This window comes from Solanum stenotomum, chromosome 1 (genome assembly GCF_019186545.1).
Source record: "Solanum stenotomum isolate F172 chromosome 1, ASM1918654v1, whole genome shotgun sequence".
In the NCBI taxonomy this organism is placed as follows: Eukaryota; Viridiplantae; Streptophyta; class Magnoliopsida; order Solanales; family Solanaceae; genus Solanum; species Solanum stenotomum.
In genome coordinates this window covers 37,542,430-37,558,045 of record NC_064282.1, presented here as the reverse complement: position 1 = coordinate 37,558,045, position 15,616 = coordinate 37,542,430, and the positions used below count along the sequence as shown (strand labels likewise).

General features: G+C 34.1%; 1 protein-coding gene and 1 pseudogene across 1 annotated transcript in view; one reads left to right on the top strand and one right to left on the bottom strand.

Annotated features, from left to right (window-relative positions):
- Positions 1-6,840, top strand: part of LOC125873504 (syntaxin-132-like) — a 33,447-nt gene extending 26,607 nt beyond the window's left edge. The window contains exons 11-13 of the mRNA XM_049554432.1: positions 1,621-1,701; positions 2,477-2,542; positions 6,277-6,840. Of these exons, the coding sequence (XP_049410389.1) occupies positions 1,621-1,701; positions 2,477-2,542; positions 6,277-6,450 (321 nt within the window). The 3' untranslated portion in view covers positions 6,451-6,840. The remainder of the gene's footprint in view (positions 1-1,620; positions 1,702-2,476; positions 2,543-6,276) is intronic.
- Positions 6,841-11,320: 4,480 nt separating this feature from the next.
- Positions 11,321-15,209, bottom strand: LOC125847559 (putative F-box protein At1g49610; annotated as a pseudogene).
- Positions 15,210-15,616: the final 407 nt, after the last annotated feature.

The window sequence follows — 15,616 nt, the reverse complement described above, 5'->3', positions numbered from 1 at the left end:
TGGATCAAACAGTTGCTGGGAGAACTAAAATTTGGCGAAATTGATCAGATGGAACTTGTGTGTGACAATCAAGCAGCTATTCATATTGCATCAAATCCAGTGTTTCATGAAAGGACTAAGCATATTGAGATTGACTGTCACTTTGTCAGAGAAAAGATACTCTCAGGAGATACTGTTACGAAATTTGTGAAGTCAAATGATCAGCTTGCAGATATCTTCACCAAGTCCCTCACAAGTCCTCGTATTAATTACATCTGTAACAAGCTAGGTACATATGATTTGTATGCACCAGCTTGAGGGCTTGAGGGGGAGTGTTAGAATAGAAATATGTACATATACTCCTACTTAGAATAGGAAGAAGAATAGGAATAGGAATCCTAGTTAGAAAAGGATTTCAATGTATTGTCTATAAATAGGGTCTCAATGTAACAATTTAGATACACAATTCAATAATATCTTCCCCATATATTTCTCACATGGTCAACAGGACCATCTAGTGCTGTTTGAATTCTGTTCTTTTACTATAATTGGATATTTAAGTAGGGTTTTCATGAATAATACCTTGAGGGACTTGATATTCTCTCTGTCCCCTCCCACCAATTATTACCATGTCAGCAGTTTATTGATACAAGGATAGCCCATCTTTGCACAGGTTTAGCGAGAAGGAAAAAGGTTGTGCTGATCAGTAGATAGGACTAAGGAATAATATTGTTTGGTTGTAAACGGAATCAATAGCGTCCCAACGGAAGCCTCTTGCCGCTAAGTTAAGCAGCCGTAGTATTTTCGTACCAATCATGTATTCATATAAATCATTTCCTTACCATCATATCCTTACTTATAACTCTCACACCGCTGGTGCCTTATGTTCTCTATTCCATTTATACTTTGGGTCTCTCGAATTCGATTCCTTCATCTCTCCCTGTGAAAACAAAAGAGAAGAAAATGGTTCATTCTCATCTGATGGAACTATCATAAAGTAAGACACTCATCCAAAAAGGCTAAAAGATAGAATGCATGATTTGACTCGGTAGAATAAGAAACCAAGGAATGGATTTCCAAATTGTTGTAGCAACTTTTACTCTCAATCCTTTCACAAAATTTCTAAGCCGGATGATTTCCTAGCTGATAAAGGTCTCTTTAAATCTCAGGCCCAGTGCCATGTGCTTGAAGTAGTATAACAGCAAATTACTTATTAAAAACAGTAATGTAACACGTCATACTCGCACAATGTTTTCTCCTACATATATGTTAAACTGTTGCTGGGCAAAAGATGTTGAGAGTTAGGCAATTAATTCGAACTACATGGGGCAGATATCAGTGAGAGGGAGTTATTTGGTTGGTCATTGATGATATTTCAAAATATAGCATTATTTTGGTAATAAATCACATTTTGGTCACCAATCTTTCACAGTCAATAGTTACTGTAAGCAGTTACTCGATCTTGCTGGATGTTTTATTTCGTTTTCCCTCCTCATTTTTCTTCTGCATAAATTTATGCAAACTTTTGCCTTTTCCCTCTGGCTCTGTTATATTAGTTTCACTAACCACGGCACTAATGTGCCTATTGAATTATAGTAATTAGTTCCATCATCACTGGTTCTCTATGTTACTTTTTTGCAGATAATGGATACGCTAGCGGAAATTCAAGAGCGCCATGATGCAGTCAGAGAGCTAGAGAGGAAACTTCTTGAGTTGCAACAGGTATAACACGTATCCCTATGATGAGGGGCAACATAACAGCAAAAATTACTCACAGATTCCTAATTGTCAACTAAGTGGGGAGAGAGGGGAAAAGGAATGCAGAAAAAATAGAAGAAAAATTGGATTATATTCTTGTTCTGTTCTGTTGAATATATAATTAAATAAATAAAAATATTCCATCTAAAATAACGTAAATTATCGAATGAGATGTCACACAATTCAACATGGTTTCAGAATAGATGGAGGTCCTAGGTTAAGGCTCACCGCAACCCATTATTTTTAGGAATTTCCTCAAGTTCAACTCATAAAAAAGAATCAACCTGTAGGTGAAGGGCGCATGCTGAAGATATGATTAAGTAAATAGAAGTGTGTGATTATATATATATAACACGGGCATGTCGAAGATATAATTAAGTAAATAAAGGAGTGTGTGTCTCTCTCTATAATTATATATATGTATTTTATATCTTCTAATATGGACTAAACATGAGCACAGAGTGCTGAGTGCTGAGTGCTGATCATATTGTCTCTCTCACTCCGAGCGTATGTTTCCGAGATATCTATGCTCAAGATAATGTCAGTTGGTTTAAACATACACCCGATGAAATAAAATCACAGAAATGATGGAGTTTATAAATTTATTCTCCTTTTTCCGATGGAAGGTGACAGACATTGTGGGAAGTGAGGATGCCATTATGGAATTAGTTCCTGAAAAAAGAAGAAGAAAAACAGGCAGTGATATCCGGTTTAAAATTGATTACTATCTTCTATGCAGATATTCTTGGACATGGCAGTGTTAGTTGATGCTCAAGGGGACATGCTTGATAATATAGAATCACAGGTAATTTCATTATCTTTGTGTGACCCCTATGCTGATATGGGTACTTTCTTGTTTCTTTGTTGTCCTGCATTTTTTATTGTCTCTGTCGTTATGTTTCATTTCCTCATTGTTTGACATGCCAATTGAAATTTATTACCTACCCCTTGCCTGATACCTTTTCTTTCCTCTTACCTCTTATGCATATTTAAATATTCTCCATCTTTATATTTTATTTTCCCATTGCTTGACAATCCAATTGAAATTCATTATATTTGTATGAATCCGACCGTCATACCTACTCTTTTTTTATCTTTATTTTTGTTGGGAAATATTCTGTGTTTATATTTTCTTGTTAGAAGGCTCAAATATGCGATCAAGCTTTGAGAAAACTCATTTATGTCACCCCGTTAATTGTTGGGCTCAATCATGCCGTTACTATTACAAAAAGGGTCCATTCGTGCTATTATTTTTTAACGGTCATATTTGATGGTTCTGTACAACTATTTTTTCCATGTGGGCTCTTATTAGAGGTCCACGTCACCAAAATTTAACTGGTCAAAAGAAGTTCAAATATGTAATTTAACTTTGAGAAAAAAGATTCATCTACACCATTCGTTAATAACTTTGGGTTCGACCATGCCACCATCGTTATAAAATGAGCCCATTCGTCCTACTTTTTAACAGTCAGGTTTGATGGTTTTACAAAATCGTTTTTTTTTTAATCTGCCCTCTTATTAAAAGTCCATGTGCCAAAATTAAATCAACCTAATTTAATGAAATTTGAATTTAAAACCTGATCCATTATCACCATACACGACTTACCCTAACCCATTTCCCTTTTATTTCTCCCTCAGACCCTTAGATCGACAATTGGCAAGAAACTGCTAGATGAATTCATCATTATACATAGTAGAAGAAAAACTGGGTTCAAAATATTAATTATAAAAAAGAAGAATTATTTTAAATTTGAAAACTGGTGGCTTGGGACTGCAGGCTTCAATGACAGGATCAAAGAGTGGTGGAATTCCTTCAGTTTTAAAGGCAGGCATGACTTTATGCTATCATGTAAATTGAAGGCACTCAAACATAAACTGAAGGATTGGAGCAGGAGTGAGGCTGGCAACCTAGTGATCCAAAGAAAACAAACTTTNTTTGAGAGCTTAGAGAATGATGTGCAGAAGATCAAGTTGAACTTCATCTTACTGCTATGTTTTTGGTGTAATCAAATTTATTCTAATGATACTGTGTCTATCATAGATGTTCTAGATTCTCTATAGCTAGAAAGGAAAGACACTAGAGCTCTATTGTAAATATGGTTTCAGTACTACCCAAGTACTGTTTTGATCCTTGAAATGATACAAAGTTACTGATTCCAAAAAAAAAAATATTAATTATATAATATAATACTAAGCAAACAAGAAATTGACACTGAATTATGCTAGAAATGGTAGGGGAATAAGAAGCAAAAAAGAAAGAAACTAACTTTACTACTACCCAAGTGAAATTATGGAGTTCAAGATCGAACCCACGAGTGTAATTGCAATTAGAACCCCATAAAATCTCTATGGAACATCAAACAGTAAGAAAATAAACAAGAAAAAAAAACTTAAGTTAGCTAATGAAGAAGTGATGTAATCAAGAAAAATGGGATTCTATTTTGGAATAGTGAGAGAAGAGTGATGGAGCTGTGTTAAGAAATTGAAAGATTAGGGCTTGTAAGCATTGGATTTTTGAAGCTTTTGTAAGGGAGTCAAACATTAAAAAGGGGGTTTGGAGGAGAAAGAACAGGAAAATGGGTTAGGGTGGGTGGGTGATCACCCCCAAAACTTGCCCTATAGAGGATAAGCGGTCGTTGCAAATATAATCTAGATTTCTTTGTGACCGGAGTCGATCCCACAAAGACCTATCAAAGCTTTCTTTTGTATCGCTAAGAATAATTTAGTAATCAATTTCTCAAGGTTTAATATTTTGATTCTTTTCATTATTAATTTAAATAAGAACTAAGACAAATATAAATAATTAAACACGTAAGTAATGTATGATTTTCTTTTAGAGGAAAGCTAGGTTGATGATTTCACTGACTGTCGGAATCTATGTTTGCTCGGACTCTTCAAAAATGCCAACAGGTGTGTCAGATTCGCCAAAAGTAGTGTATTTTTGGAGAATCCGAGACGGGCGCAGCATCAAAAGTGAGAGTCCGCACAACTAAGGTCGGAATAACTTAGAATATGCACATTATAATCTTGTCGAGTTATTCTCTATCGACCATGAACCTTTAGTCGCTATAATTGTTTCTCAGCATATAATAGTGATTTCCTAGAGCTATTCTCTCGAATGAACTCTAGCTAACCGATTACTCTATTCAGATAGATCGCACCAAAGTTGTTATCTCTAACTTCCATTTTTAAATCTCGGTCATAAATCTCTTAATAACTCAAAGTGATGTTCAACTTAAAAACCTAATCTCACAGTCTCTCTCTAGAAAATAAAATACCACAACACTATTTATTGAGGGCCCTTCAATTGGCTACAATAAAATATAGTCGAATAAATAGAGATAAAGTAAAACGACTTGATTATAGTAAAACGAGATCACTAGTTCATCCAATAATGGGTTCTATCAATCATCCTGGAAAATAATCTAGCTACTCATAGTAGAGTTTAAGAACATAGCATAGATTGACATAACGAACTAGTAAAAGAGTAGAAGAGAATGAAACTCTATGTTGAATTCCAAGTTATCAGCTATTCTCCTTCTTGCCTCTCAAAAGCTGCGTAACACCTTGAATATCGAGTTAATACACTATTTATACTGCACATATTTAATCTGTGGACGACCTTCGGCCAAAATAATTAGACCCCGTCACATTTTTGTCGTACGCTTTGTGGGCCAGATAGCGTTGCCGCTCCGCACACGGCCAATGTTCAGGAGCTACATTTGTTTGCTCTTCAATGTCCGTTTCTACTAGCAGAGCGGGCCTGGTAGAGTGGTCGATCAGTGCACGGCCAAAGTTCAGGAATTGCATTTGTTTGCTATTCAATGTTCCTTTTCAACTAGTGCGGAGCGGGCTTGGTTGCGTGGCCGCTCCGCGCACAGCCAATTGTTGTGTTCTTCAACTTTTTCTTCATTTTTCAATGACCTTTAGCTCAATGACTCTCGGATGCGATCTCGATCATTCCAATGGACTTATATTTAGACGTTAAAGGTCTATAATAAATCTATATTTGCTCCAAATATGCATATTAGCTCTGACAAATCTCTTATCCAAAGAAACACACGTAAGAAGCACATAACAATAATAATAATGATCAAGTGAAGACAAAAGAAAACATATGAGACCTTTACAATGATTAAATGTGTGTATTTTATGCCGAATATTAGTCGGGTATGGTGTTAATGAATTGGATTTTAATTCTGAATTTAACTGCAGTGGCATGGTTGAACCCAACTATTAACGAATGACATAAATGAACCTTTTTTCAAAGTTGGACGTCATATTTGAATTTTTGTTTACCAGTTTAATTTAGTGATGTGGACCTCTAATAAGAGGCAATGTGGAAACAATGGTTTTGCAAAACCACAAAACCTGACAGTTAAAAAATAATGGCACAAACAGGCCCTTTTTGTGACGGCAGTGTCATGATTGACTCCAATTATTAATGGAGGACATCAATGAGGCTTTCTCAAAGTTCGATGGCATATTTGAGTTTTTTTCCTATTTTCTTTCATCATTGCTTGACAATCCAATTTTCAGGTTTCAGCTGCAGTTGACCATGTGCAATCAGGGAGTACTGCTCTACAAAAGGCAAAGAGTTTACAAAGGAATTCAAGAAAATGGATGTGCATTGCCATCATCATCCTTCTGATAATCGTTGCAGTCATAGTTGTTGGCGTGCTCAAGCCATGGAATAGCAACAAGGGTGCTTGAATTTTTTACCCTGATAAAGTGATGTATAAAATACAACTGCAAGTTACTGAGTTCTATCTCTGCACTCACTTGGTCAATTACAGCCTGCCTTAGTTATGTGCTTGTGGAACCTAAAACTGTCTACCTCAAACTTTGAGTTTGAAACTGTCACTGAGATGTATTATTTTAATTATTTACAAACCTGTTTCTTTTTTTTTCTTCTTCTTTTGGGGTTAGTGTAACGTCAGTGCATACTATAACTCATTTTACTGTAATCTAAGAGGAGTTGCATGTTGGTTGTACTGTTCTACCAGTTGCATGGCAAGTGATTGTGTTCTCTTTTGGTGGTGATGATCACAGTGCAAACTCCAACAAGATTACGTTATTCATGGTATGGTCTTTCATGTCGAATTAGTTCCGTCTATTGTATACAATATTTGTTCTATTCCAGGTAGTCAATGTGTCTAATTCTTGGCTCCTATTTCGCAGCGGTCTTTAATTTTCATCCTCAAAGACGTTCTTTATTTTAATACTATTGCTCATTTAATGATATTTGTGGACCAAAGTACTTTATCTATGAACTAATTTTGCTCAGTATAAGTTTAGCGAACTTTTGCTTTGTCCGACTAAGTGTTGTAGGAATTGAGTTATCGGACCTAAGTTGTGTAGTATCTAATTCATTCGGCATAAGTTTAGAGAGTTTTTGCTTCATTTGACATGAGTAGTGAGAAAAGGCTTAAAATAGTCCATTATCTTTGAGTTTTGACTCAAAATAGTCCCATTTCTTTTTAGTGGAGTATTAATAATCCTGATTCTTTAATAAAGCAGTGCATTTTTAGTCTCTATCATAACCACCGTGAGTTTTTTTAACAGAGCAGTAGGTTGTGCACGTGACTTCTTCTCCCGAGCAAACTAACTCCTCAAATATCATTCTCTTCCCCCATTTCTTTACCTAGTGTAGTTTTTTCTCTCTTTATAAACAAACCAGGTCATTCTCTTCCACCATTCCTTTTCCCAAAATTTCATAATAACCTTAATTTACAGATCATTCTCTCAACTTAATGGTTTATGGCAACTCTCTTCATTTGATATTTCAAATAACCAAATTTATGGGAATTTACCACAATTTTCATTGAAGATCAAGGCACTATCACTAGGCCACAACTTGCTATTAGGACACATTACCCTAGTGCATAAACTTAGACATCTAAGAACATTAGACCTTAGTGAAAATTTTCCGGAGGAATAAACAAAGGGATATCCATGTTACCTGAATTAAGTCACCTAAACGTTTCACAGTGTTTGAGGTGGTGGAATTCTCTGATAAAGAATAAAATGCCAATAGTCTACATGGTCATTTGCCTGTGAACTTTGGTTACTTACCCAAACTTAACAGAAATAAACCTTGGACATAACCTGTTTTCGGGTGAGATTCCATTAGAATATTGGTCAAGGCTCGGATTTTCATGGAGAAGTCTCAACTTGGAATATAATAGGCTGGAGGGATCGGAGCCTCGAGAGCTCAACAGGACTTTAGAAGGGGTTTGGGGAAGTTTTGAACACAATTCTCTCATTTGTCCAAAGGGATTGCAGCTATGTCATGGACAGAGGACAACTTCAGAATGTCATGGAGGATACCATAATTAGTTGACATATTTATCTTCTAATGTTTCAAAAGGAGAAGCCCAAACGACATTGCAATAGCAAGAGTTTTAAGTTTGGAGGGAAAGATATGAGTAGCACATGCATAACCTGTTGCTCTGTTAAAAAACTGACAGTGGCTAGAATGGAGATTGAAAATACACCACTTTATTAAAGAATAAGGATTATTTATGCTCCACTAAAAAGAAATAGGACTATTTTGAGTCTAAACTCAGAGGTAATGGACTATTTTAAGCCTTTTCTCTAAGTATTGTAGTTATTAGGTTATCCCTCTTACAACATTACTTGTAGGTTCTGTAATTGAACTTTTTGTCTCATTCGACATGAGTTTTGTAGGAATTAAGTTATGTATCTTATGGCACAACTTAACTTGTGGTGTTCGAAACTGAACTTTTGCCTTACTCTACAAATGTTCTGTAGGAATTAAGTCATGTATTCTACGACATCACTTAAGGGTTTTGAACTAAGCTTTTGCCTTGATTTGTAGGAATTAAGTTATGCCTCTTCCAATATAATTTTTGGATTCTGAAATTGAACTTTTGCCTCGCTCGACATAAATTTTGTAGGAATTAAGTTATGTCTTTTTTATGACATAGCTTATGGGTTATGAATTGAACTTTTACCTCAATCTGCATAAGTTTTGTAGGAATGAAAAGGAATAACTTGTGTTATATTATTATAATATAAGAAAAATTTCAAGAAAAATATATTTATTAATTTGATGTTGGATAATTAAAATTACTTTTTTTGTTACTTAAAATGCTGAAGGACAAAAATTATAGAATACATATTTGAGGTGCAAAAACTAAAATCATCTAAAATTAGCAAATGACCCTCTTACAGCAGCCGCCAACCCCTGTGATGGTCCCCGAAGCATTGTCAATCATTAAGGGGTCGTTGAATGTTATTTTAGAACAATTAGTCATAAACATAAAAACTCGCAAAAGATGATACTATGAGTGTTCACGATTTAGATATAAATCGATCCAAACTGATAAAATAAAATTGATTTGTTTGGTTTTAGATTTTTGAAAATCGATAGTATTTAGTTTGGTTATGATTTTATTCGAAAAAACCAAAGAAATAACCGAATCGAACCGATGAATTATATACATATATTTTATTAATATACATACTTAATATATTGTTTTTATAAACAATTTTAAAGATTTTATACATATTTTCAATGTCTTTATAATTTACTTATTGAAAGCAAAAATGCCCAAGATGAAACATTTATCTTATTGATTTCATGTATATGAGTGTCTATGACAATTCTTTGTGAGACTGAAAATGTTATTTTCTCTTCCTTCTAGGCCAATATAGGGAATTTTAAAGCTTTATTGATAGTAAATTTAGTGATCGAAAGTTCAGTAATTTAAGTCATTCTAACTATTTTTCGTTTTGAATGGATTGTTGTCACTTTTTTCACATTTTGAATGAATTGTTTCTTTTATTTTTGTGTATGGTTAATAACCAAATAACCGAACCAAACCAAACTGAAACCGATAACCACCAAACCGATAAATGTATGTTATATTTGATTTGGTTTGGTTTTGATAATTTTAAAACTGATTAAGTTGGTTTGTTTTGGTTTTCACCAATAACTGATCCAAACCAACCTGTGAACACCCCTAGATGATACGATACTACTGATTAGGAAAAATTATGTAACATGGTAAATATATGTTATTAGTAGGATTCTTTACCTAAATAATATATTTTATTCTGAAAAAGGTCCAAAATATCCTTGAACTATAGGAAGAGGTCTAAAATTATCCTCCATCCATCTTTTGGTCTAAATATACCCTACTACTCATCTTATTGGTCTAAAAATATCCTTCCATTCACATTTTAGCACACTTGAAACTAACAACCCTATCTTTATTTTGTTTTTTTTTTAAAATATTTATTATGTGTCATTCTCCTCATTGGATGAAATAAAATCTCCATCTCAACTAGATTTTCCCCATAATTTATCCAAGCCAAAAAGAATATACTTCTTCAAGACCTAATTATTTTTATTTTTTTAATAAAAAAAATCTAATAGTTTTTTGTATTTGTTGTAGCTTTTTTTTTATTCGACTCCTCTCAATTTTTTTCTCTACTAGATTGGTTATTGTATNATATTTTGAATGAATTGTTTCTTTTATTTTTGTGTATGGTTAATAACCGAATAACCGAACCAAACCAAACTGAAACCGATAAATGTATATTATATTTGATTTGATTTGGTTTTGATAATTTTAAAACTGATTAAGTTGATTTGGTTTTGGTTTTCACCAATAACTGATCCAAACCAACCCGTGAACACCCCTAGATGATACGATACTACTGATTAGGAAAAATTATGTAACATGGTAAATATATGTTATTAGTAGGATTCTTTACCTAAATAATATATTTTATTCTGAAAAAGGTCCAAAATATCCTTAAACTATAGGAAAAGGTCTAAAATTATCCTTCATCCATCTTTTGGTCTAAATATACCCTTCTACTCATCTTATTGGTCTAAAAATACCCTTTCATTCACATTTTAGCTCACTTGAAACAAACAACCCTATCTTTATTTTGTTTTTTTTAAAAAATATTTATTATGTGTCATTCTCCTCATTGGATGAAATAAAATCTCCATCTCAACTAGATTTCCCCCCATAATTTATACAAGCCAAAAAGAATATACTTCTTCAAGACCTAATTATTTTTATAAAAAAAATCTAATAGTTTTTTGTATTTGTTGTAGCTTTTTTTTTTATCCGACTCCTCTCAATTTTTTTCTCTACTAGATTGGTTATTGTATTCAACTTTTTCACCAAGATTTGAGAGGTAATACAAGAAAACTAACATTTCATTGGTACTGAAGAAAAAGAGAGAAATATAAGCAAGGCTGTAATGATAGGAATGTAAATCCAGAGACTTCCAAGCTGTATACCAAGTGACTTAAATAAGATTTACGAGGGAGCAAGAACATTCTAGTGATTGAAAATGACTTTTATCTGATAATGTTAATATTCTGAAACTGTCTGCGACATGCAATTTTAATAACTTGACAGCACCAAGTTATGTGCAAGTACAACTAAGCAAAAGCATTCCTGTTTGGCTATGCAGGGTACTAAGGACAAACATCATAAACCCGAGTTAACAAAGTTCTGAATGTAAACTCGGTTGCACGAATCAGCTTTTGAAGGTAATCTTAGACGAATATATAAAACCTTGATGATAATCACTACTAGTCTTCCTCCATATCATCAGAATCTTCATCAGGATTATCCTCCTCCATATCATTAGAATCTTCATAACAATCACTGTAACTGTCGTGATCATCATCAAAATCTTGAAAATAATCACTGCAACTTTCTTCCTCATCATCAGAATATTGATGATCCTCACCATAACTGTCTTCCTCATCATAATCAAAATCTTGATCAGATTTATCCTTAGCATTAACCACAGAGAATACATCTACATGCCTACAATTGAAATCATGAAAATCATGTGAAAGCTCCAAATAATGAAGATTCGGGGCAAATATTTCAAAGGGACTATCATTTTCACTTCCATCATCCTCCATCCAGTAACCTTCCAATTTCAGGCCTTTTACTTTTAAAGAATTAATTTCCAGGCAATGAAAACCCCCAACCTTGTGAAACAAAATAGTTTCCAAAACAGGACAGCCTGACAGTAAGTTCACAATTTCAGCATCCCCAGTCATATTCTCCAAAGTTATGCTCTTCAGAGACTTCCACGCTTTGCAATGTTAGAAACCAAGGAACTTTCTACTACATGTAATGTTCTCAACTTCGAACAGGTGAAGAAAGATTCAGGAAATACACAAAGAGGATCAGGATAGACAATAACATGTTCTATACAAAAATACTAGGTGATTCTTTCCATTTGTCCTAGCCTTGGTGGTCAGATTTACCTGGTACCTATTGCTGGTGAGAGGTGACAGGTATCCCGTGGAATTAGTCGAGATGCATGGAACCTGACCCGGACACCATGGTCATTAAAAAAGAAAACATTCCACTTTATTTTAACAACAAAACTAAGCCAATTCCTTCTTCTTTTTTCCCTGAGGTAGCTTTTCTAGTTGGTGATGCTCAAAGAACAGATCACATAAACAATGTTTTGAAAGAAACCTGGATTATTGTCATAAGGATCATCAGTTGTCACTAACGAAAAACAAGATTCACTATATTGACCATAGTATATCAATTTTGTCAACAAAGTAGGTCAAACAAAAGACGGGATTTAGAGGACAACACAATAGAACTTCCATCCGTTGGTAATGAAGAAAAAGAGAGAGAGATAAGAAAGGTTGTGATAGCAGGAATGTAAATCCAAAAACTTCCAAGTCAGCAAGTCGTATGCCAAGTGACTAACAAATGATAAAGTTATAACCTCAATCAGCAGGAAAAAAATGAGATTTCAAGGGGGGTGGGGGGAACTGTCTGGTGGTGATGGAAATGACTTGCTCTGAATTTTCTAGCCAACGCATTAACGGAAGGATAAAACCTAAACTTCATCTAAAAAGATTCAACAGCACTGTAAGCCTCAATTACAGACTGTTAAAATTATTTGCGATAAACAAACAATGCAAACTTCTTTCTTCCAAGTAAAGAGCCAAAGAGGGAACCATTTCGCAATCAGGTTTGATGCAATTGCCAAAGCAAGGAAGCAAAAGACAACATATAATGAGGGAAATTATCATAAAAATGTGGTTTGTAGATTTACTCATCATAATGTATTCAGGAAAACAAAGTGTTACATCTTAAAAGAAACTAGCAATGCACAAGCAAAACATTTGAAATGCAACAAACAAAAAATTCATGAGAAACCAAGCTACTATACCATTTGATATACCATAACAGTAAGTTTCAAAAGAATAATAATTTATAACATGAGAAGTTTAAGGTTCGGGATTGCATGAAGTTGATCAAAAACTTAACACAAGGGAAAACTCATGTATCCTGAGACAGAAATACTTGTAGGCTAGTTATAGAAAGCTCACTGTTGGAAGATAATCACAGAATCAGCAGAGGATCCCAATTTATTAACCAATCGCGATAAAATCGAGGCATACACTTGATTCCACATATCTCACACCTTTGTCTATTTGATACGATAACGAACTTCTCCAAAATCATTGTATTCTTTAGCAAAAAGTTTGAAACTTTGAAAAGCTTCTTTGCATGCTCCTTCATGCACACCCCAGAGAAGATGACAATCTTAACATTTTTTAGGTTGGAAAACACAAAGCTTGAAATATATCTATGCAAACCAATACTATCACCTTTGACCAAATATTTTCTCTCAAAATAGCACTTGGAATCATCAAACTGGAGACGAAGAATATAATCAGGACTAAATACAAGTCAGCCTAATGAAAACTGAACTAATGTGACAAAAATGATTTCACAGTATGTCTGGTACAGAAAAATTTCAAAATCAACAGATATTAGTGGTGCTTGGAAAATATTATGATGGACATGCGTATCATAAATATTTGTGGCATAGTGTGATAGTGCAACAACCCCTTTCATTTCAGAGCCCAATTACCACAAAGAAAGCAGTAAAGTGTAGCTTCACAATTACAAAAGCGGAGCTTCTTAGTGATAATTTAGGATATATTTGAGTTCTCATTAAAAAACAACTTGTGGGGAATGGGGACAGAGATGTTAAAACTTCATTAAATGAAAAGATGTAAAAAGAAAAGAAAAAGTTCCAGAAAGTCACAGGCTGATTTTCTATTGATATGTTGAGTGTCTCCACAAGACGCGAGGCTCGCAAAAGGCCAGTTGCCCCATACAAACTAAACTTTTCCAAATGCAACTCTATCACTAGATATTTGCATTCCAATTCTGGAATTGGCACCTCTTTGAACTGCAATATGCATAGGACCTGGTGCAGTAAATTCAATGAAACTATTAAACAATGGAGAAAGCAATAAAGAAAGCACTTCACAACAAAGAGATAGTGTTGTAACAAATCTAACAAAAGTTCTAGTTTCGGTTGGTGAAATTTATGCATTTTACATACTGAAACTGTCTCCTAAAATTCAATCCGAGAAAACAAGGACTGTAGTTTATTTTGAGAAAGATCATGTAATTTTAATAACTTGACACCAAGTTATGTACAATTAAGCAAACGTATCCCTGTTTGGCAATGCAGGGCACTAACGACAAACATCACCAACCTGACTGAAAAAAGTTCCAAATGTTAACTCGGTTGCATAACCTAGCTTTTGAAGGTAATCTTGGACGAGGGTCTTAAAACCTTCATGATAGTCCCTGCAACTGTCTTCATCCTCTTCATCAGAATCTAGATAATCATCCTCAAAATCTTTAATACATGTAATGTCGAAAGTTATCTTAGCATTAACTACAGAGGATACATCAACAAGACTATACTTGAAATCATGAAAATCATGCGACAACTCTAAATGCTGCAGATACGGGGCACAAATTTCAAATGAGTGGCCACCATCATCCACCCAATAACCTCCCAATTTCAGGGTTTTTACCTTTAACGAATTAATTTCTAGGCGACGAAAACCACCCAACACTATTAAATAATATAGTTTCTAACGCAGGACAGCCTGAGAGTAAGTTATTAAATTCGGCATCCAGTACCACCATATCCTCCAATTTTGTAGTCTTTACAGACTTACAGGCTATAACAATATCAGAAATCAATTAACATTTCGCAATATGTAATGTTATCAAAGACGAACAAGTGAAGAAAGTTTGAGGCATTATGTAAGGAGGATGAGAATAGATTACAACATGTTGCATATTTTTTTAACAGCAAAAGTAAGCCATCGACTGATTTGAGACTTGTGCTTATACAGGGCTACTGCAGTGAAGCTCAAACTTGTCAAATTTGGAAGCAGTGGAATGAGACAATACGTAGTCAACAAATGATCGGAATCCTTTGCTTCTTTCCCAATAGCGCTTAGGAGAGAAAATGAAGGAATTAAGTGAAGTCCAGAGATACTGCCACCTTTTAGATAGAATACATGTTGTGAATGCTTCATCCGTCGGCAAAAGGGACAGAATTTGAAGCACAAGTGACTCCGGCAACTCACTCATACGATCGTCTAGGGTTTCTCCTGCCATGATTTTGTGTTTTCTGTTTCCAAACTCCCGCTTCGGTAGTAATGTATAGTATATTTGACTGACCTAAAGAAAACAGCCCTTGTCAACGGGTTGAAAACCGAATTGAAATTCATAATTCGAAATGAAAAAAGTTATTGATTTATAATAATGGACTATTTGCTTAGCAATTTTGACAACTGTTTTAATGTGTTTTTTTTTATCAAATTACTAGTAAAATTACTACGGAATTTATAAAATAATACTTAAAATTTATCACACATTAAAACTAAAACACTATATTATCTTACATACAAGATTACGTAGTAACAAACATTAATAATGTAAAGGCATATGAAAATTATTACATCTAATCATTTATCTTTAATAACATAAGCATAAATTAATGATTGAAAAAACACATATCAGGA